Raw genomic sequence first — 21270 nt, 5'->3', positions numbered from 1 at the left:
CAGATATCACCAACTTGGAGAGGTGAAAAAAACTGCACATCTGAAACCTCTCTTGCCTAGGAAGGTGATACCTCATAAACCACTTCCTTTCATGAGCCAGAACAGCATTATCCCTCATTTTCCAAATACTGACATGCTGGTTTAAACCAAATGAAACCAATCCCCCTGTAGCTCTTCTTCCCTTCTGGTTGCCAACAGGAGGGCACATTCAAAGTAACTCTTGTGTTTTAAATTCTTGCTTCTTAGAAGCCATCATTTATTTTAAACTTTCAGCCTCCACATATATTTTATGTCATTCCTCTCTTCCAATTCCTTGATGAAGGAAATCCAGAAAATGGAAGTCAACAATAAAGAAGATTCCAGTAATCTAGAAAGGCTTTTGCTTACGGCTCTATGGGATAGGTACCATTGGATTACACACTTTCACACTTCACCAACATGTAAAGAACACACTTTATAGAAATAGAAATTTAACAAGATTATCTGGCATGTGGGAAGTTAATGACTCTGACTCCCATCCTGTGAGTGGATGGATGAAATTGTTTGTAGATCTCTGTGAAACCAGGAAATGGGAAGGCCAGGACAGTCCAGTAAAAAACAGCACAGCTCCATCTGCTTTTCACCCACTACTTCCCTATTTGTACAGTCCTATTAAATCCTCTCTAGATGCCACCTGGATCTGACAGCTTTTTTGAAGCTTGCTTACAAATTAATTGCTTCATGAAAGAATTTAGTAACTGATTTTCATCATACTCAGTGTCAAGAGAGCTCTGGTATGATTAACTGTATTCCTTAAAGGATAAAATCATTATGTGATATTGACACCACATCAAACTTATTTAATCTTGTACATAAATTTGGGATGATGTACCAGAACTTTCATTTCTCAGTTGCATCAAAAGCTTTCTATCTGTCACATTATGTTTTCTCCCTAGATATAAAGAGTACAAGGAAGTTACAAAATGTTCAGAAGATCCAAGGTGCAAAGCTTGCTCCATTTACTGAATACACCTTCACCAAGCCAAGAAACTTGTAAAAATGACAATTTTCCAAAATGCCTGCCCTGGAGTTGCCTAACTTGAGTTTAATGTGGTTATAGAATCCAAAGTTTACAAACAAACTGTTTATCAGGACAAAACAAAATGTTTATCAGGAAAGAAAAGAAGTATATTTTCTTTTCAGAGGCCTTACATTTTTTCCCTAATCTTGTCTTACTAATCTTGTCAAAACAAAGACAACAGATGCTCAAAGAATTTTGTTTGTTTTCATCTGAGGCACTTCTTCATTAAAAAAATATGAAGGTATACCTAAGAAGTGATAGCTTTATCCTGTTTGCTTCATCTTTCAGTTACCAGCCTGTCAAGCCACAACTCTGCATGAGAAACAAAGACACTTCTAATGAGCTATCACAATTGTGAATGTGACAGCTCCACACAGGTGAAATGGAAAGGATGGCTTCCCTTCAATTGCTGCCATACTCCATGGCTGCTGGCAGCAGATGTTTTAGCAAACTTGGCTGAAGACAACCATTGCATGGTTTAGGTTGTTTGGTTGTTTAGGTTGCATGGTTATACATGTTGCTCAGAGATAACATGGGAAGCTAAAGCACAAAAAGTTTAGTTCTTGCCCCTGTGTTGTAGCTTATAAATATCTATCTGGAGAGTCAGTTGTTAAAAAATAGCCAAAATCTCACTTCATTTACATCTCAACTATAAAAACTACCATTCTACAGTCTTCTATCAAATAAACCCTGTAACTACCTGCTCCAGTAAGTGATTCAGTAGTGTATGTAATTATTTGTTAATTGAATTAATTTTCACCTTTTATAAAAAGATCAATTGATTGCTTTCTCAGGCTTTTGAAACAGTCAGATTTTGATACGATTAAAAGGTAGTTTCCTAGATAAAGTAGGAAAGACTTGTTCACATGAGTTTCAGCTTTCCAAATCTTGGGCCTCTGACTCTTAAGAGGGGAAGAACTATTAGATCGATACAAAAGAAACATATTTCAAGAGGACAGGCTATGTTGAAAAGAAAGGCAGGACAGGTTAATGGAACTCCACTTAACCTGCTCCTCTGCTTGACTGCCTTTAGGGTAAAGAGGTTTCTCCCCAGATCCAGTCTGAACACCTAGTTTGAAGTTCTGCCCTTTGTCTCTTGTCCTCATAATCCTGTAGAGGACCTTGGTCCATCTTCTTTAAAACCTCTCTGTCAGTACTATGGAGATTCTATGAGATCTTCTGGAAACTGTCTCTTCAGAAAGAGTAACTCCTGCTCCCTCAGCCTTCTCTGCACAGGATAAGTGCACTAATCCCTAGCCACTCTCATGGTTCTCCACCAAATTAGCTCCAGCAGTTTGTCATGTACTTCCTTTATGGAGGCCAAAACTGAGTACAATAGTCTAATATTGCAGTGCTGAGGAGATGGTAATAATCCCTTCTTTCAGCTAACTAGCTGTGCATCTGCAACAGGATGCTGTTGATCTTGTTGCCAGTGTGCACAGCTGGCTCATTGAAAACCAAGACACTCAAGACCTTTTCTACGGTGCTATCCTGCTGCCTGTCTGTTCATTTGGAGGTCAAAGAAGGTGTGATCCCTGATAGACAATGCTGACAACAACGGTTGAGGAGAAAGACGAGGTACATAACAACTTTTGCCAGTCTTCAATGGTAATGTGGTAGCCAGGCTGGGTCTGTTGTTCTGATCTGGGATGCCACAACTTTCCCAGAGGGAGCAGTCCCACAAGAGATGGCCTTCAGGGGTTCTCTGGCAATCCCTGGCCACTGGGTAACCACAGTGGCCTGTGGCTGCAAGTGATTTCAGCTCAGTGATTTCAGCTCTGCTTGCTAGGTTATCCTGGACTGACTTAGAGAGAGAGGAGCGTTGTGTGGCGACTCCACAGAGATAGCCTTTATTGTCCAGCAGCTCTGCAAAGGGTATAAAGGGATGGCAGGTCCCTACTGAACTGGGCAGAAGCTGGGGTTTTTATGGGGGAAAGCCAGGGTGGTACCAGGGGGAAAAACCAATGGGCTACTAAAGATCAACATAGTCACCAAAGCATGGTGGGATAGCTCACCATGAGAAGAGAGGATTGTCCCATCTAAGGGGTATCTCTCAAGGAGAGGGTTGAGAAAAGCTTATCACAGTTCCCTCAGGGCACATTCCTCCAAGGAAAAGCCTTGGAAGGCTTATCTGCCTCCACAGTAGCTCTTCCTCCCCCACCTCTCAAGTGGATGAGCAGCAGGATGGGATGGGGGAGCAAAGTCACTCTCACTCTAAGTAAAGATCAGGTTCATGGCCACCTGAAAAGCCTGAACATACTTAGAGTCTATGGGAGCCTATGAGATGCATCCTAGAGTCCTGAGGGAACCAGCTGATATAGCTGACAAACCACTCTCCATGACATTTGAAAAGTTGTGACTGTCAGGTGAAGTCCCAGGTGACTGGAAAAGGGAAAACCTTGTATCTGTCTCTAAAGGGTAGAAAGGAGAATCCCTGGAACAACTGACCTCTGAGGATCACCTCAGTGCCTGGGAAGATCATGGAACAGATCCTGCTGGAAGCTGTGCTAAGGCACATGGAGGACAGGGATGTGATTTGGGACAGCCAGCGTGACTTTACCAAGGGCAAGTCCTGCCTGACCAACCTGCAGGCCTTCTGTGACAGAGTGACTCCACTAGTGGACAAGGGAAGGGCAGCAGATGTCATTTATCATGGTCCTCCACAACATCCTTCTCTCTACACTGGGGAGAGATGGATTTGATGGGTGAATTGTTACATGGATAAGAAATCAGTGGCATTCAGAGGGTACTGGTCAACAGCTCAGAGTTCCAATGGACATCAGTGATCAATGGTATCCCTCAGGGGTCTGTATTGGAAGCACTGTTATTTTATAGATGAAGTGCACCCTCATCAAATTTGCAGATGACCCCAGGTTTAGTTGTGCAGCTGACATTCCTGAAGAGCAGAATGCCAACCAGAAGCACCTGTACAAGCTCGAGAAGGGGCCCATGGGAATCTCATGAGGTTTAACAAGATCAAGTTCAAGGTGCTGTACCTGGGTCAGGACAACCCCCAGCACCATCAGCACAGGCTGGGGCTGAGCAGGTGGAGAGCAGCCCTGTGAGAAGGCCTTGGGGGTGCTGCTGGGTGAGAGGCTGGACATGACCCAGCCATGGGCACTCCCAGCCCAGAGAGCCAAACGTGTCCTGGGCTGCATCCAAAGCAGCGTGGGCAGCAGGGGAGGGAGGGGATTCTGCCCCTCTGCTCTGCTCTGGTGAGAGCCCACCTGGAACCTGCATCCGGCTCTGGGGGCCCAGCACAGGAAGGACATGGAACTGCTGGAGTGAGAGGAGGGACACCAAGAGGACTAGAAGGAGCATCTCTTCCATAAAGAAAGGTGGAAAGAATTGGGATTGTCCAGCCTGGAGAAGAGAAGGCACCTCATTGTAGCCTTCCAGTACCAGAGGGGAGCTTACTAGACAGCTGGAGAGGGACGTCTTAAAGTGCCTCCCCAGGGACTTTAAGAATAAATAAAAGTGTGTGTTGGCAAAAAAAGGAGGAGTAGCTTCAAACTGAAAGGGAGTATGTTTAGATTGGATATTATGAAAAAATTATATTCAGTGAGGGTGAAAAGGCACTGGAAAAAGTCACCCAGAGATGCTGGGGATGCCCCAGCCCTGGATGTGTTCATGGTCAGGCTGGATGGGACTTGGAGCAAATTGATGTAATGAAAGGTGTTCATGCAGCACATGGCAGAAGAGTTAGATGATCTTTAAGGTTCCTTCCAACCCAAACCAACCATTTGATTCTGTGATATGATTAATTTCTCCTGTCTGTCCAGGTCCCTGTAGATGGCAGTGTAATGACTGTTTTCTCAGCTTTGTGTCATGTGTGAACTTGGCATCACTTCACAGTACTGCTCTCTGTCACCTCATGATCTTCATAAACATGCTCAATGCCCAGGTCCCAGGAGAGACCTCTGTAATACTCCTCCCATTATGGGCGTCCAGGCAGAGTTCAAATATGACCCATTAACCCCGACCTGCTGACCTCAACCATTCAAGCAGTTTTTTACCCATCTAGTTGTCCACCCATGCAGAAACATAATGTTCTACTTTGGATACAAGAATATTGTGGGACACCAAGTCGTAAACCTTGCTGAAGTCAAGGTTAGGTTATATTAGTGCTCTCTCCTACACAGATCTACACATTTGTCATGGAAAGTAATTAAGTAGGTTGGGCACCACTGATCACTGTCAAATCTAATATTGGCCGTTCCTCTCTGTCTTCTTCCCCATGAGCCCAGAAATGTGTTCCAAGAGACCTTGTGCTAGGATTTTTAGGAAGACTAAGGCAAGGCTGAATTTGTGGACGATGGGAACTACCATTATGTGCTTTGGCTGATCAGCTTCAGCAGGCATACACCTTCAAACAAAGGGGTTTCACACTGCTTCCCTCTCCCCTGTCCTCCTGTGTATCTGGGGCTTAATACAGCTCTGTAGTATCTTATATATGTTCTCTAAATCATGTTTGTAGAAGCAATTAGAAGTATTTCAAAGTTCATGTACGCAATTACTCATTCTTTCTCCCACCATAAAAAGTCATATTATGCTTTGTTTGGTCTCTTAATTATTTCTACTGCTTTTCCTCCAAAAGGTCAAATCCTTCTGATCAAAACTACTTTCATATTCCCAACACAGAAAGGAGACATAAAATAAGAGTAGTAGAAACTAGAAGACGCTAAGAAATTTTTGAACGTTATTATTGGTCCACAGGATGAGGATTTATTACACAAGAGGTTTATTACACCAGCTTATTCCACCCTTCACCAAAACACAGGTAAATAGGAGCCAGGAAGAAAAATTTTAACTACCATTTCTTATCTCTCAGTGCTTAATGGAGGTACATGGATGTTGTTTTGAACAGCCCAGTGGAGATTCTCAATGCAAAGCTGAGATCAAGGACACAGACAAGTTGAGATCCAGACAGCATACATCTATATACAGAAAATCCAAAGTGATAGCCTCCTTTCTTGTCCCAACCTACTCCATCCATAGTATTTTATCCAACAGAGTAAGTCAAATAAACAGAGGTATTCCAGAAACTAGCAACATAGAAACATCCAGGTGTGTAAACATTTTCCAAACTAGCAACAAGAAGGTTAAGTAAACAAAGAACAAAACCCCACTGTGTTATAGAGGAGGGAGACTTGGCAGAACCCCTTATCTTTTCTTATGAAGTCAGAGATGTTGAGTGTAGAAGTCAAAATCTATGGCAAATCATTTTCTTCTGGCAATGCATCATCACAAAACTTCCTGAGGTGGAGCTTTGTGTGCTCTAAAACGGTATGATGATGGGATAGCAAAACCTTGCAGATTAATGTCCTGGCAAGAAACTGGAGGTCTTGCCTCTGAGTCCAGAGAAGGGCAACGAGAATGGCGAAGGGGCTGGAGCACAAGTCATACGAGGAGCGGCTGAGGGAGCTGGGGTCGTTCAGCCTGGAGAAATGGTGACATTATCACTCTCGACAACTCCCAGAGAGGACCTTGCAGCCACGAGGTGGGGGCGGGTGTCTTCTCCGAGGCACAGGAGAGAGAACATATTCTCCAGCAGCGCCACGGGAGGTTTAGGATGGACGCTAGGAGGAGTTTCTCCACAGAACGCGCGGTCAGGCACCGGGGCCGCCGGAGCGGCCTCAGGACAGGCCGGGCCCGGCGCTGAGGGCGCGGCCGGCAGGGGGCAGCGCGCGCCTCCCGCCGCCTCCGCCGGGCGCCGCCCCCGCCCGCCCCCGCCCGCCCCCGCCACCGCCCCGGGGCGGAAGCGCGGGCGGGCGAGCGGCGGCCGGCGCGGAGCGCGCGGAGGGGCGCCCGGCGGGAATGGCGGACGGGGCGCGCTCGCTGCGCGGCGGCGGCGGCGGTGGCGGCGGTGGCGGCGGCAGCCCGGCCTCCAGCCCGGTGCTGGGCGGGCGGGGCCGCGGCGCGGCGGGGGGCAGCAGCCCGCCGGGCCACGCGTTCCGCAGGGTGACCCTGACCAAACCCACCTTCTGCCACTACTGCACCGACTTCATCTGGGGACTGGCCGGCTACCAGTGCGAGGGTAAGGGGCTGCCGGCGCGGCGGCGGCGGCGGGACCTGCCGGGGACGCGTCCGGGGCGAGGTGGGAGGGGGCGGGAAAATTGCCCAAACCCATTGCTCATAAAAAACTCTATTCATAATTAGTATCAACAAACTATAGTACTAAAATCTCATTTCAAAATCGAACGTAAAACCGCAATACTAAAGCACAGTGCTGAAATACAGTAATAAAAATAGTGCATTCCATCACAAAAAAGAAGTGTCTAATGGTAGTAATCAAAATTCTAGTAATATTACAATAATAACAGTCGTAAATTGCAATAATCAAGTCTGAAAACAACAGCAGTGCTGAAAATTCTTCTCCTATTGAAAATTGCAGGAATAAATTCTAATAATAATAGTTCCTCACAAAAATAATGCAAAATTGGAGATGTGTCACTGCTCACTCCTGTGTGGTGACACCGGTATGTGCTGTGATCCAGCAGTGCCCCAGCCCATCCCCAGGTAGACACACTGTGAGCTGCCAAGCATGCCAGCAGCTCACCGTGGGTCCTCCCAGGGGAACCTTTACCTGCTGAAATGCCTGATCCCATGGAGAATCTGAGACCTGTGTGGAGTTTGAGCCTTTTAAACCTTGGCTCACACCAGGAAGGGGAGAAGAAGGAATTGCTAGGTTTCCTTGCTGGCCTGTGCGGCAGCTGAGGTTCTTGGAAGGGACAAAAATTATAACTTGTTCTGATGCAGCAAAATCCAGTGGTGTCATGGCAAAAAGAATGGATCTCTGTGTCCCTTTTTAAAGGAAAACAAACACACCATCACCAACAACAAAAAACCCAAACAAAACAGCACAAAACGTGATGTCTTCATCAGCATATGCAGTCCAGCTGGCTTGGGTTGCAGCTCCCAGGCCAGGTCCAAAGAATCAGGTTGTACACGAGCCTCATTGTTTGGGTGGGTGTCAAACAAGGCTGCAGGTGTAGAACAACTGCCCTGCAATTCTTGAAATAGGTTCTGGCTGTTGCCATTGTTAGGGGTAAAGAGAGTGCAGGATTAAGTTAGGTGAAAGCCGTGTTCCCGTGTGGTGCAAAGCAGGTCTTGCAAAGATGGTTTTGTATTTGCGTAAAAGTTTTCTTAGGGAAGTGTCATTCTGTCTGTGTAGCATAATGTCACTACTTATTCAAATAAGCAAAAAAGATAATTTCTTTCATTGTGAAAATACACAAAGCCAATCTTGTATGGTCTCTTCTATCACTGACTTTAAAAATGGCAAATTTTTTGAATCGTAAGACTGGGCATTCAGGTGCCAGTTTGCCAGTTAAAGAACTGAGCAGTTTTGGTAATGCTAACAGGTAATGCTAGCAAAATGTGAAAGGACCAGGATGGCTCACTTTTTTTTTTTTCCCTACTCAAAATATAACATACTTAGATGTAGTGCGATGCTGCAAGTTGCATTTAGGATTTTTTCCTAGTTTTCCACTGCAGTTGGTGTTCTGGAACTGTACTTCCCCTTTGGCTTTTCCAGCAGTATTCTGGACAAGCATCCTTAGCACCACTGCCTGATGACCATGTGCTGATGAGGTTCTTCCAAGCTGCATGGTTAAAATACCTCTTTTAAAATTACATCTGAAATCTCCACCCTAAATAAGTCAATTCTGTGAGGGGTAAAACTGCGAAAATGCTCTCAGTTTTCATTAGCTCTAACATTCTCTGCTCAGAGTGTGCAGGGAAACTCTGTAATGGCACCTGGCACTTCAGTGTCTCCACTAGGTGAAGGATAAGAATTATTTTTTTGTTTGTTTGCTTGTTTGGTTTTTTTCTCCTCTTGTCGGTTTTCAACCAGCTATGCTTAGAGTCATGTTTGTCTTTCTAAAAACTTGCTGCTAAACAACAAATCTCAAAACCACCTGATGGGTCATTTGCTCATCTGTCTGCTGTTTTCCAATTCCAAGTTATTTAATAAATGCTAATATGATTTCTTAAACAGCAGTATAAGTTCATTCCATGCAATAGTTAACTCCTTGTCCTATTTTCCTTAACTACTGGAGTTTGATCATTGCACTTTAGAAAGTGATAGAAGGAGTGCCAGGCTGTTAAAACAAAAAAGTAACCCACCCAGCAATTAGAGAAGGAAACATTTGCTGTACACTTGAAAAACGTAGTAGATAATTGCTACCTCTTTTTTCTTCTCTGCAGAGAGTCTAAATTTGCAGGTGTAATTGCAGCTATCTTTGGACTCCGTTTGATAAACCACCTACAGGCTTCAACATGAAGCCATCAAGGGGCCTTTTTCTAAGTGGATTTGCAGTGGTTGCTCTTCCAGATCTATAGGTTCAGATGTTCAGTCTCCTGATGCTGTTTGTGTTGACGTTCCCTGAAGCTGGTTATTACCAAAACAAAAAGTTTCCAGTCTTTGAAGGGAACCAAGCATGCTCATGGTGTGACTCCACCAGTTATTGAAAAGAAAGAAATTTAAAAATAAAGGAACAACCTTAAAAAGCCCACCTCTTATCTGTCATTTGTTTGAGTATTTGTATGGCCTAAATGGCCTGGATTTGTGTTTTAGTTGGGATTGACCTTTAGACGCTTGGAGAATGGCATCTTCTATGTGTGAATGATGAAGTTTGTGGAGTTTTTCCATAAACTTACCAGCTACTCAGTAGATTGGCATGTATCCGTGTGGTTTACATAGCTCTGTAACAAAAGTACAAGAAAACAGAACGAATTCTCAAAACATTTCTGATAGTGGCGGCCAAGATGGTCCTTAGGTTTTCTCTGTGAATTCCAAAAAGTACTCAGAAGAGGTGCTCTGATGCTTCCCATACAAGGCACAAAGTGTCCTGCGTCTAATCTGATTGTTTAAAAATAAGACACAGTTTCCCACTCCAGTTCAGGGCCACACCACTGGCCACCAGCACTTTGTATGGGATTGAAGGTACTCTAGGGGAGAATTGCAGCTCTTTTGCTTAGATTAGCAAGGTATTTTTACAAATTAGATTTTATAGGGAATGCGGTAGTCTTCCTGTGTGGAATGGGTGTCCAGCTGGGTCTGAAGATGTCACAGTATTAAGTGTCTGTGCACATATTTTTTGTGATATCAGTCAACTAGGCTTGCGTCTGCGGTTTGTTCACATGTCCTCCCTGCCCTGACAAATCTGTTTTCTGTAAACCTCTTGTGAAGAACTGTTTTTCTTACCACTTTGCTATTTGTAGCTGTGACTTCCTTTGATAAGTGTGTGCGTATGTGTGACAGAATAAGTGAATCTAGAGTTGTAGCATGAAAACTGCTGTCTTATATTGCTCTTGCTTTCCTAAGCATGGTCATTTCAGGTTTGAGTGGGTTTAAATTTCCTCAGGCTTGGTAAAGAAGAGGCAGTGTAAATGACTGAGGTTTCATGTATGTGTGCTTGCATCTTAAAAATGAAAAATACTAGATATAAGAAGTCTGTGTAAGAAGTGTAAAGAGAGCTCTTACTGGTAGTTCACAGAAAGACCAATTTCATACACTAAAAGGTAGCTAGCAGATATTTTATACTGGAGTTTAGAATTAGTTTTAGTCACCAATAAATAAATTTCTTTTCACTGTGCTTTTGTTTTACATAAAAGAAAAAAAAATGTTGGAAGAATTGTGGATCTGTACATTTTGGGAGCTACAAATATTTCCAGTTCTATAAAACTTTCTAATGCAAAGTAATTTGGGTTTATTTTAGCCAAAGATAAAATATAGGGGATTTAAGTAATAAGCAAGTTTGATTGCAAATTTACAATTGTTTAACCATTTTAGGTTTTTTAACTCTATATATTTCATTAGCATATTTATGGGAAACTGTATTCACTGACTTCTTGATATGTATTTGAGCATATAGGGCATCTGTCTTGATATGAAGGCTCTAAGTCAATATTTCGGGAAACAACAACTTTGTTGTCTATTTTTGGTTTCAGGGGGAGGAATTGAGGGGTTTTGGGGGGGGGGGTTTAAATTATTTTTTTTTAGTCTTCTAAGCAGAACCTCCAAACTTATTCCAAGATGTATAAAGCTTTGTTTCTCTTAATCTGATTTTGATGTTGGCTGACAACACCACAGCTTTTCCAGAATAAAATGTAAACGGTGGATCTGAGTTGTATTTATGCCATAAATCTCAGATTTGGCAAGACAGCCAGAAAGCTGCTGTGATTTATATGGGCATGTCCCAGATAAGGACAAGCCATGTTGTTCCTTGTTGATTTAGGAGAGCCTGGAGATGTTCCGACAGCATTTGCATCAGTCTTCAGATGCATATTTTGGACAGATTTTCTGTGCAGTATGTTAAATTTAAAGGCTGTTCTAAGAAAATAGTCAGAGATAAGGAAGGTGTGTTAAATCTACCAGTTTTTTGAGATATGGAAGTAGTAGCAGGGAATAAGGGGACAAGAGGCAATCTCCTTGGATTCCCGTAATTTCTTTTTCTGTTGTTGAGACAGACATGTGAAACATCCTTGACCCTACAGGTTTCATTCAGATCTGTTTTGAAGGAAGTGAGTGATATATGAGATTCCCCCAAGAGCCTTAATGCTTACAGTTCAAAAGGAAAAACATATTCTTCCTTCTTGTGATGAGCTTCACTTGCTTTTGGTGCATTTTGAACTAAAAATAAAAGCTGCAAGAAGGTAAAACCACAACACAATTTTTCTTCTAGCCTCCAATCAGTTTGCATTTCCAAGACTTTTCTGCCTTTATTCTTCAGTGGTTTTCTTGTCTGTGGTGGGGCCATTCTGTGCAACAACAAGATGTTTGGTGCTGAGATATTTGAGTGAATGTGACTTTGCTGCATTTAAAACTTAGATGGAGCAAACAAGGACTGTCAAAAAAGGAAAAAATCCCCCCACACACCCCCCAAAATTCCAGAAAATGAAACCTTACAGAGAAACTTGGCTCAGCTCAGCTGATATACATGTTGAGAAAAATGTTTGGAACATTGACTGACACATTGAAAAATGCAATTTACTGGTCTGGCTTTGAAGGATAATTTATTTTGTACTGAAGAGAATTCATGCTTTTCTTTTCCCTGCCTCCTTCTGACAGTGCCTCAGAGGAAAATATCGCTGTCACCATCAGTGATGCAGAGAAAAGGACAGGGTGCTTTGTGAGAATGCAAACAGCTTTTGTAGCTGGAAGCTATAGTTTGTGTTGATAGCATTAGCCCAGATTTCAGTTCAAAAATTCAATTAGGTAGTAAATAACTTACTGCAGAAAAGTGCTAAAGCCTGTAATCCAATACCAAGCCTCGCACAGCACTTTCATGTATCATCCGTGTTACTACCTCACTCTGACTCGTTGAGCAGTGGTAAAAGCACTAAGGAAGGTGCTCATCAACCCATCATGGTGTGAAGTGGCTGTGGCTGGTGCTCTGCAGGTTCTCTTTCTAGATGATCATTTGTCAAATATACCTCAGACATAATATGTTCAGGTGTTTCTCAGCCATCTTTGAGGGTAGTACCCTGGGCTTCTTTTAATCTTGCACAAAATTTTTCAGGCTTCCTCTGGTAAGTTTCCCACAGACCATAGCTCTTGTAGTCCTGTGCTAAGGGTGTAAAAAAGATTTTATTATTTCTTGCAGTTGTGTGGGAGATAAATGCCTGGCTAGCTATTTCTTTGTAGTAAACAAAGGACAGTAAACTCTAAGGCTTTCCATATAAAACTGGGCCTTTTAAAAGCATTTTGTTTCAAACTAGTGCAGCATTTCAGTCAGAAGTGACCTCAGTACTTAATGGGTAGAGAAGCACCTGCCTGTTTAGATTTTAGGTGATGTGCATTTATGTCCATTTGCTGGGTGCTAATGCAGTTCCTGCTTCAGGTTTGCTTTCTTTTTGGAAACCAATACATTTCAATAACACTTCCCCTTGCTCTAGAGATGACATGCGTTCCTTCTTTCTGTATAGATGTGGAAATCTGTATTGGTGGTTTGCAGTGCACATCTCTGTGTGATTACTCAGTCCTCCGTCAGTTTAGTGCTCAGCAATTTTTTTCTGGTGGTGATGTTAGTTGTATTTTGATGTTTCCCTGACAACGTTAGTTAATATCCTGGGTTTTGCATGGGAAATAACCCCGTTAAGCAATCACTTTCCATTGACAATTGCTTTACTGCAGGGACCAGGCTAAGTTCAATGGGCATTAATTTGTAAGTTGTAATTGTAACTCAAGGTGGGGCCTCTTACATTCACTGCCAGGGGGAACGGCTGAAAGGTTTACAGTTTTCATTCTCCCCTGGTCAGTTTGTAACAAATATTTCTGTTGATTCCACCCACCACACCACCCATGGTGCCTTTGCTGGTCTGTTTGCTCCTTTTTTGATTACGTGCTATTTATAACTTGTCTATAATATTGCTTTGCTTCTTAGTATTCCATGGAAAGCCAGTTCTCTTCCTGATTTTGCAGCACCCTTCTCAGGTGGCAGCTCAGAATTTTCGTTGAACCATGCTGTCCCTGGATGACCTTTACTTTTTCATTATGTCACTAGTTTCTTGCAGAGGTGTTTCTAACTCTGAATTTCATTGGCTCAAACTGACTTCCTTCTGGAATACTTGTTGCTCAATTAGATCCACCCTCAGCTGGCTCTTGAAAGTACCTTTGGTGAAACTGCTTTTGCAAGACTTACAGAAAACAGGTGACTAAGTTACTTGAATATGTTTAGTTTGACTCAGCTCCAGTGGGGAAAGAGCAGGTTGTGTGTATAGTATATACACCTTTCTAAAGGATTAAACAATACATGCTGATCAGCTCCTGTTCTTTTTGTGTTTTTCCCCCTCCAGCATTTTTATTTAATGGTAACTTTCAGTTTGCTAGAAGTCTGTTAGAAACACTCCCAAGCAGAGAGCAAAACCTAATGTGTGTATATCACAGTGGGTGTGATAAGGAACACATTGAAGCACAGTTTTTACTCTACTAAGCGTGCTACTTCTTCCCTGTTGTTGCCTACTATTGTCTCACTTGTGGAAGTTTCTTATTAAGTAGAGTACAGTCAACTCCTCATTTCACTTCCTGTTCTCATTTAAGTATATTTTATTTGCTTGGCTCTAGAAGAATGGGGGTGGGAGAGTGTGTATATTCATACATCTATATTCACATATATTTATGTGACTTTGTTTTTTTCTTTCCTGTTTAAAATTGAATACCAGTGATTTCCTTGAAAATATGTTTAGGATTATTAATATGATGTGCTGGTATCATTTGCTTGGCTTCTTTTTAAATATCAGTTGTATGATATAATTGTCATGGCACTTACTATTGTAAAAATAACATTAAGATCTGAAACAGTTAACAGAATAAACAGTGCTGTATTTGACCACTATTTAATCCATCCCTGGAAGTTTTACATACACGATACTGCTAGAAACATTCTGAATATTTAGCTAAACAGATTTTCTTGTAAGAGATTATTGAATTATTGTATAATTTGAACTTCAGGGGTTAAAATAGGAGCATTGTATTGTTCTGCAGGTTAGTATTAGGTTATGGTAGCTAGTTTAAGTGTAAGAATGCACAGAAAAAATCTCAGTTCCTCATTGCTTTTCTTTCTGCTTGGCAGATTGTGTCACTTTTTAGTGTCTTGGTTTGTCATGCTGTAATTCAGGAAATAAGTCTTTCCTTTTTGTGCAATACTTTCTCTGCAGAATGTGAAAATGCTAACTGGTACACCTTGTTAACCAGTGAACATAAGAAGTCATCCACTAGCCAGTTCCTTAAGTGGTTCAAGCAAAAATACTTCCTCAGTGCTGAAACCATTATGTTGGGATCTCTGCCTGACATCATGATAAATACAAAGAAGTTGGTAAGATTTCTCTAAGCATGAAGATAGCATGGGGGAAGGCTCTGAACATAAAGTGAAAAAACTGATCATGTTTGTGACTGTGGATGCTTTCTTTCAGAATAAAAAAGGCTTTTTGTGATATGGCAGATTTTCAGAATCTAGTTAGGATAGCAGAGTGAGTGTAAATCATCGCACATACAAATTTGCATAGGAAACTGATTAGGACTAGTAGTCCTGGAATGTATCTGCTATAAAAAGAATCCCTTAGAATATAAAACAAATGTGTGGGTTGAGCAATAACCTAGGAGAAACTGCTTTTTCACATTCAGCCTCTTCTCAAAACAGTATTGATACAGAGTACTGGAAAAGATGATTTAAAAAATTGTGGGTATTCACAAACATTCACACAAATTTCAAGACACTTTTGCAAGTTGTTGCCCAGATTTTGGGTGGATGCTGTGGGATGTTCTGGTGGCATGGTACAGCACTGGAACAGTTGTGCCTGGCAGGTGTGCACGTGAGCTGTGAGCACAGTGTCTGCCCTCACTGCTGACAGTTGTCATTGGTAGTAATAGCAGGCCTTCCAACGAGGAGTCACAATCCCTTGGTCCTAGGAGGGGCTGAAAATGGTGTTACTGATGGTGAAAATGGTGAAAATGGTAGCTTGCAGTTATGTTGGATGCTCCAACTCTCTGGATGCTGGGTGGACATAATTCTTTAAACAGAAGATGCCGACTGAGAAACCGAACACGTGATCCAAGGTGAGGAGGTATGAAAGAAGAGATACAGCCTTAAACAAAAAGAATTTAAAAGATTCCTGTTTCGATTTCTGTGCAATTTCTGAAATCAAGTACAGACTAATATGCTCGTATTTTCTCTTGTGAAGAAGTTAACTAACAGCAGCTGGGACTATTAGGCCTTGGTTGGCAAATCCTTTTTTTAAAAAGTAGGCTGAAGCAGAAGGTTAAAATACTATCATGTTACAAATAATCTTCAAAACATTGAAGCTAAATATCATTGTGTCCATTTTGGTTTTGACCTCTGTTATTATGTTCCTATTATATTCTCTTTGCTCCTGTTTGGCAAATGCCTAGAGATTTCTTGATACTATTATATTTTTCATTCAAGAACTTTTTCTTCAGATGAACCAAATACATTGTTTAAAAGTAAATCTGTAAGATAGTGGAGGTATATGACATTTCTTTGGTTTTGCTTTCTGACTTTTACTTTTGCTCAGTGTAACATTTTTCTTAAATATGATGTCCTGGGAAACTTTAGGAGCCTTTCAGTATGTGTTGATAATTCATGTGCATAAATTAATAGCTGATTATGCTACATAGTAAATTAAGATCAAGAGCTACAAGAATTTTGTCTGATAAATTGAAAAGGCCACACCATACAACACTAAACTGAGGTGAATGTATGAGCCTTGATATAATTTGATCCCTCTTTGGGAAATATTTATAGCTTTCCAGGGATGGATTTTGAATTTTAGTGTTTATGAACAGAATTATTTTATCTTGGAAGTTCTGGTGTACTCACCAGTGGTATATGGTGAGCCACTGCAGGCTTCTGATCTCCAGATAGATCTTCTATGAATTTTGTATGATTTTAGACATTTGAAAGAAACTGTTGATTTAATTCAGGATAACTATAGTCTTTGATCTCATCAATGACTCAGACCTAAATGGTGGAACTAAAATCTTCACACTTTCTTAAAAGGAATCTTTCCAAAATGCTTGAAGTGTATAAGATTAGGAATCAGGATTTAAAAAAAAACAACACGGAGATCAGCACTTTCAGTTTGATTTTTGGAAATAGTGCCTTGTGAGTGTTTTGTGTTCCCGATTCACCACTGTGTGAATCGTTTGCCTTTAGTTTCCTGGCCATGTCAATAGCTTTGTAGTAACTACACTGGGAAAAATACTGAATGTACTTACCCAGTTGGCACAGGATTCTGTTTCTTTGCTTTCCACTTTTTCTTCCCCTCTATTCTTTCCAGGTCTGAGTTTTTTTCACTTCAATCCTATAGTTTATGTACTTCTAAGTATGATGCAACTTGGAAATTAAGCCCTATAGGAATGACAAGTAAAGGTTACCATGGCAGCTCTAGGGTATCTTGTTTTTTTCCTTGTTTTGTCTTGCTAGGAAATGTTGAGATGCCTTAGATAATCCAGAAATTACCCAAATTAAAAGTGGAAGAAAATTTATTATGGGGTTAGGTAGATCAATAATGAGACCTATATTTTGATTTTATCCAGCTTTTCTTGAAAAATTGTAACTGTGCTGTTATGGGCTATATGTGGGTGTTACTGTAGCTAAGCTTAGCAGTGATTTTTCTTCTAGTATCTTCAGGATTTTGTATTATATATTTATGTTCTGTGTTCAGTTTTTAAGAGGCAGAAAAGGGATTGCAAACCTCCTGTCTGGTTATAGCACTGAGTGGAAAAGACTGGGTTTATGTGAAATACTGCCTGGCTCTCCTTGTCACCATCTTAAGTGCATTTTGGAGGGAATTCTCAGTTTCCCCCACTGCTAAGAGCACAGAGCCAACTCACTAAGTCCCTGTGTGCATGGATACATGTGGGATTTACTCTGTGTGTCACTGGTGATATGCCACATAGGTGTAGAACTGGTGTGTCTTACAGCTGGTCTGTAGCCGGTACTGTTGAGAATGTCTCCAGGTCTTTGGGTACGGTGAGTGTCCAGGCAACTGTGTCAATATCACCTTTTGCTGCCAGAATTCTGTCACAGCTTATGAAGTCCTACTGTGCATTAAGTTCAGCCAAGATCCACCCTGTTTAAGTGTAACTCAAATCCTTCTTTTTCAAAGCTGGAAGATGTGCTACTGTTATTTTCCTTTTATGTGTGTGGAGGCATTTCAGAGTAAGTATGTCCTGTAGCAGAAGTGCTGACAGGACTGGTTTTTCATAGGAGACATCTGTGTTGTTATTGAGGAGGATGACACTGACATGGCAGTGCGTGGATTTATTTGTGCTGTACTGGGTAATGAGTGATAGTGGTACAGGAGGCCACACGTGTGAGGGCTGGAACCTTGCAGTGTTCATGTAGGGTGCCTATTCATGATCACCTTATGAAGTCAGCAAGTGTTAGGGCAAGGTGCTGCAACTGGCTAGGGGCAATCCCAGACATGAGTACAGACTGGGAGAAATCAACTGACAGCATCCCTGTGGTGAGGGACTTGAGTTGTCATGGTTGAAAATGGTTGAGTTGTCATGGGCTCAAGCTGGCGATGCCAGAACCAAGCCCATCCTGGACTGCACCCAAAGCAGTGTGGCCAGCAGGTCAAGGGAGATGATTCTGTTCCTTCACTCTGTCCCTGTGGGACTCCACCTGGAACACTGCATCCAGCTTGGGATCCTAACAAGAAAGACGTGGACCTCTTAAAGTGTGTCCAGAGGAAGGTCATGGAGATAATTGCAGGGATGGAGTGCCTCTGCAGTAAAGACAGACTGAGAGCTCATGTTGTTCAGGAGAACAGAAGGCTTTCAGTAGCTTGAGAGGAGGTTATAAAAAGGAAGAAGAGGGACTTTTTATACGGGTAGATAGTGACAGAAAGAGAGACAGTGATTTTAAACTGAGAGCATCTTTAGATTAGATGTTAGGAAGAATTTCTTTGCCCAGAGGCTGGAAGAGGTGGCCCAGATAAACTGTGAATGCGTCATTCCTGAAGACATTCCAGGCCAGGTTGAATGGTTTGCTGAGCAACCTGGTGTGGCGAATGGCAGGATGAGTTGAAACTAGGTGATCTTCAAAGCCCCTTTCAGCACTAACCGTTCTATGATTCTACGATGAAGCTTTTGTTGCAAGGATGCTTGCAGTAAATGTAAAATTATTTTAGTGCATTTTCCTTTAAATTGTGGGCTGGGTCAGTTTTCCTTGTAATTTTCTGTTCTGAATGCTGTAAGCTATAGCTCTTTGTTGTGACCAGTAGCTGTAAGTCAGCTGGACAGTGCTGATAAACAATTGACAAAGTTTCCCTTTGTAAGGCATCACTCTGAAAACAGTGACTTGGAGAAGCAGCTGCAGGGAGGTAAGCATTTATGACTGGCTGCATGCTCTGCAGTAGGTGGTTCTGTAGCTGGATTTTCCTTGTTCTTCTGGTTTTAACCATTTCATGTTTCTCTGCCCCTCCTGTCCAATTTCATTTACACATGCTGTCGAGCTGGCGCATCTCTGCTCCAGCCCCTGGGGTTCAGTTGATTTCATGGGCAGTCTGCAGAAAAGGCATAAGAGGCACCAGCTTAAGACAGAGCCCATAGAAATTTCTGATTGCTAAATGGTCTTCAAGAGGCTTTTAGTAGTATTTGATACTTGATTTTCTTACCGCCATGGCATCTTGCGGAAGCTATGAGTTGTGTGTCATTGGAGAACCTTCTTTGAAGGTTGTTAGGATCTATAGCCTTCAACTGCATGTGCAGGGAGTGTGATCAGAGGTTTTTCTGTCAGCCTTCAGACTGGCCTGGCCCCTTCCAGCTGTGTGAAGGCTGCAGTCTGGAAAACCTAGGAAAAAGGCACAACTGTGTTACATGGTCTTGCATCTGGCTTGTGTGAGCAACCTTGATCCTCTCATCTGTACAAAAGAGCTGCTTGACTGCTTGTTTGCCCTCAGACAGATTTCTGTGGTTCAGAGACAATTTCTTTTTGGACTTCTGCCTTCAGCATCCTCGAAGATAGCTGATAGCCCATATGATTGGGACCCTGCTGGGAGAGAGTCACAGCCAGTCATCTATTGCTGTTACATTGTTGGTGGCAAAAACTGTGTCCCTGCAGGCTCCCTGTGCAACTTCACATGGTTAGTGGGAGGCTTCTTCCTTTGAAGGATCTCTTTTTTTGGAATTGTCAGGAGATGAGTTGCTGAACTCCCTGATGTTGTAGCCCTTATGGGGACTTTTTGTTTTCCATTAGTGGACCAGTGCCTTGTCCTATGGCACTGTCCTGCCTTTGGCCTAATCTTCAAGAAAAGAGAAGGTGTTTGTGCTTTCTGGGTGTGAGCACAAGTTTGAGACTAGTCATCTTCCATCTCTCTGAAGAAGAAAACACTCTTAATATTGTGGACCTGTTCAGTAACTAAAACTGCTTGCCTCTGAAATTCTTTGTTCACCCTAATTACAGTGGCAGGAAGTCTGACTCAGCTGTCTTTCAGGAGGAAAAAAAGTAAAGTCTATGCAGAACTCACCTTTCTCACAAAGTTTCACTGAGCAGAATCACAGAATAGTTTGGGTTGGAAGTGTCCTTAAGGATTGTCTAGCCCAACACCCTGCTCCCACACATCCTGTGCGATAAGCAGGGACATTCTCAACTTGATCAGGTTGCTCAAAGCCTTGAATGTTGACCTTGAATGTTCCCAGGGATGGGCCATATACAAACTCTCTGGACAACCTGTGCCAGTGTTTCACCATCCCTGTCATACCAAATTTCTTCCTTATATCCAGTTCAAATCTACCCTTTTCTAGTTTATAAGTATTACTTCTTGTCCTATTCCAATGGGCCTGCTGTCTTCCTTATATGTCCCATTTAAGTATTAAAAAGCTGCACTAAGGTCTCTGTGTTGCCTTCACTTTCCAGGCTGAGCAATCCCAAGTCTCTCATAGGAGAGATGCTCCGGCCTGATAATTTCTGTGGCTCTTCTGTAAGACCTGTTCAAGTGTATCCATTATTTCTGTGCTGAGGATCTCAGAGCTGGGTGGAATGTTCTAGGCAAGGTCTCATGAGAGCAGATTAAAGGTGCAGAATCACCTCCTTGGACCTGCTGGCCATGCTTTCTTAGCTTTTCATCCACCAAGATCCCCAAGTGCTTCTCAGCAGGTCTGCTCTCTTTCTGTTCACACCTCAACCTGTATTCAGCTGGGCTGTATCCTTACTGGCCATACTGTACAGAGTGGAAAGAGCAGCATAATAAGTGGAGTGGATAGACCCCTCTTCTGTTTATAGACACAGATAGGGTGTCTAGATTTTCTGATGGCTGTGGTTATCACTTAGAAAAGTCTCTTGACTAGCTGCTTTTGCTACTGTGGTATAACTTCTCTGTGCGATTAATTTCTCCTTGGAGTGCAAAGGCTTGGTGGGACTGAGCACACAGCGTAGGTGCCTTTGTCTCCAGCTGTTGGTGCTCTGGTTTTTCCTGCTTAGCAGGATCTAGGAAACTTGCACTGGGTAGAGTCAGGAGATGGGAGGACAGAGAGAGTTCTGTTTTGGCAGGTGAAGTTCCTGTAGTTCATTTGCCAATATTCGTTTTACAGTACCAGGAGGATGGAGAAACAAGACATCTTGTTGTAGGTTTCAGAAAATTTACAGCCCTAGGGATGAGAGAGTGAGAAGTGCTTAGGTAGCCCGGGTGCTTTGTGAGGCTACTACAGTTCAAGCAAACTTACTATAACCAAATGATTG

The 21270-nt window shown here is 42.4% G+C and overlaps 1 protein-coding gene across 1 annotated transcript in view; it reads left to right on the top strand.

The window, feature by feature from the left end:
- Positions 1–6877: 6877 nt before the first annotated feature.
- Positions 6878–21270, top strand: part of DGKQ (diacylglycerol kinase theta) — an 88116-nt gene continuing 73723 nt past the window's right edge. Inside the window, exon 1 of the mRNA XM_023944307.2 lies at positions 6878–7097. Within this exon, the coding sequence (XP_023800075.2) occupies positions 6878–7097 (220 nt within the window). The remainder of the gene's footprint in view (positions 7098–21270) is intronic.

The sequence above is a fragment of the Cyanistes caeruleus genome, chromosome Z, assembly GCF_971803275.1.
Source record: "Cyanistes caeruleus chromosome Z, bCyaCae1.hap1.1, whole genome shotgun sequence".
Taxonomy (NCBI): domain Eukaryota; kingdom Metazoa; phylum Chordata; class Aves; order Passeriformes; family Paridae; genus Cyanistes; species Cyanistes caeruleus.
Note: the sequence above shows the minus strand (reverse complement) of the source record. Positions and strands in the feature narration are given on the sequence as shown.